The 2,678-nt window shown below is 31.3% G+C and overlaps 1 protein-coding gene across 1 annotated transcript; it reads right to left on the minus strand.

Moving 5' to 3' along the window:
* Nucleotides 1-208: 208 nt before the first annotated feature.
* Nucleotides 209-2,204, minus strand: LOC107024194 (putative GATA transcription factor 22). Its single transcript, XM_015225113.2, has 3 exons — nt 1,861-2,204; nt 1,370-1,666; nt 209-775 (listed from the first exon to the last, which is right to left on the minus strand). The coding sequence occupies exons 1-3, from the start codon at nt 2,032-2,034 to the stop codon at nt 443-445; spliced, it is 804 nt and encodes a 267-aa protein (XP_015080599.1). The 5' UTR covers nt 2,035-2,204; the 3' UTR covers nt 209-442.
* Between the last annotated feature and the right edge of the window lie 474 nt (nt 2,205-2,678).

A 2,678-nucleotide genomic window follows, 5' to 3' on the forward strand; every position in this document is an offset into this window, starting at 1 on the left:
CATGTGAAAAGTTAAAATTAAAGTATTTTGCCAAAAGAAGAAAATGATTAATCTATTTCAAATAGACTAAAAAAAATCTGAGTCATATTTTTTAAACAAAGGGAGTATACTTACAAAAATTTGAAAAGTTTTCCTGAACTCTGTATATGAATCAAATTGACTCATATAAAATGAAACATAATGTTATTAGTATACTCACACAAGTAGATATATGAAAAAGTGAGTGAAGATGGCCAATCATAACGTTAAATTATGTTCTTACAAACGATCATCACAACACAAAAGCATACTATCTAATTTATTAATCCTAATATTTCTTATTAATAAATAATTTCGTGACTCAACTTACTCTCATTCTTGCTAACACTCATTTAATTAATAAGTATTATTAATCTACCTAGCAATTATAATCTCAAACACAAACTCTCACTCAACTAATTAATTAACCATGAACAAGGCCACTTGAGAGTGCCATTAGAAGGATTGCTGCTTCCATCTCATCTTGTGGAAAAATTTGTTGGAAAGCCAACTTGTTGCTCAAGTTTATCAAGAAGTCCTCAAAACCAAGTTTCTTTGGTGCATTATTAGTACTAGATGAAGAAGGACCAAATTTGCACCTTTTCTTTAAGGGTTTAACGTCATTGTTACTTGTAACTTTTGTTGTTATATTTTGCTTGTGTTGTTGTACCTTTTGATCAGTTTTCCCTTCAGCTGCTGCTGCTGCCATTGCTCGTCTTGCTTTCCTTTGTCGGATTCCACATGCGTTACACAGTGACTGTAAACAATATTTCAGATTCAGCACCTACCCATTGAGCTAAAGAAAAACTTTCCCTTGTGTATGTATGTTAACTTTAGTACGTACGAATTTTAACTAGACGAAGAAATACAAAAAATTATCTGATTTCTTGCTTTAGTTGTTAGAGAAAAATTATGTCACTCCGTCTTAATTAACACGTCTCTCACACAAGTTAGCATGATTCTTTTTTCATAGGCCAAAATTATGAAAATACATGTTTTTTTTTTTCTTTTTCTTTTTAGATAAAGGCATTGAGATTTATGTTCTCTAACCGTTTAAGTTTTTATACGAAGTAATCATACTCTTCAATTGTGGGATCAAATCTCACTACCACGCATTATCGAAACGACATTCTAACAAAGAAAAAAGAATCAAGTCTCCACATGAAAAGCGTGTTGAGAATATATATAATTAAGTAATAAAAATGTGCTCCCAAACAACTTAAGTAAGTTGTTAGAACACTTCAAACAATTTGAACCTAGAAGTCTCTCAAAAAGAGTAAAAGTTAAAGGAGGGTAAAAATACACATACATTTGACATGTATAATTGGAGTAAAAAACAAAAGAAGATTACCTTAGGTCCTTTAGGACCACTTCTCCAAAGAGGGGTCTTAGTAGTGTTACAATCAGTACAAACCCTAATAGGTATATTGTTGGAGCAGTAATCAGTTTGTATAGGTTTTTGCTTTTGATCTCCCAACTTCAATTTGATGCAAGCACTGTTGGTGCTGTTTTTCTTTTTTTCTTGATCCAACTTTTTTATCTCTGAAGACAATAACTTGTCTTCTCTCTTCCACAAGCTCAACTTGAGGCCACTTCCGACTTCGTTTTTCTTCCCCAAATCATATGATGATCCTCCATCGTTATCCACCTATAAATCCACAAACAACAACATTCGAAAAACACAATCAACATTAATTACTTATTCTGAATACGAACAACAAAAACCAAGTGATCTTGGAAAAGAATTATAGTACCATACAGTAGTCATTTTTTTTTTTTGAGATAAAGTAACACATGATCAAACATGAGGGAAAAAAAAAGAGACCCTTTTGTTGTATGTACCTCAAGTTGATGCTCATGTTGCATATAGTATTGAGTATGTTGATGATGAAAACTTGCGGTTTGATTGGTAGTTGAGTTGAAGAAAAAGTGATAATTAGGGGTAACAAGAGAATTGTTGTTACTATTATTGAGGCCAAAAGGGAAATTAGGAGTTATGTGATCAGGTGGAGTCATGGGAAAAGTGATCAATAGAAGAATGAGATAGATTGATCAAGAGGGAGATATTGGTTTAAGGAGTTGATCTTAAAAGAAGAGTCTTTTTTTTTGTCTAAGGAGAGAGAGGCTTAGACATTCACGTGACTTCATGACAACTAAACAGTTTAAAAGAGACAAAACAAAAGGAAATAAGAGATGAATACTACCACTCGACTCAACCCTATCTTCAAAACATTACTCTACAACCAAATTTATATACCAACAAAACAAAATGTCATAAAATTTTTATTTTTTTGGTAAGTCAAATTTATTTACCTAGTGAACGTTACAATTCAAAAAAATAAAATAAAAAAATCAACAGGTAGAAGCTCCCTCCTTGCTAACTTCAAGAAACATAACTCACTAGCTACCCTTAACGGATACATATTTAAAGCATGTAATCTAGCTAGTAATATCTACTCCCTCTTCCATGTGTGTCCTCAATGATATGCCTAACAATTGTCCTTATTGTTCAACTTTTATGCACCGTCGGTGTATACTTTTTTTACACTAACATATACTTTTTAGGTAATTTTTTTTTTGTTATTAATATTTTTATTTTATAAAATATAACTATCAAATGTAGTAATATAAGGTAATTAGAATTCTATTTTTATTTTACC

The sequence above is a fragment of the Solanum pennellii genome, chromosome 7 (assembly GCF_001406875.1).
Source record: "Solanum pennellii chromosome 7, SPENNV200".
In the NCBI taxonomy this organism is placed as follows: Eukaryota; Viridiplantae; Streptophyta; class Magnoliopsida; order Solanales; family Solanaceae; genus Solanum; species Solanum pennellii.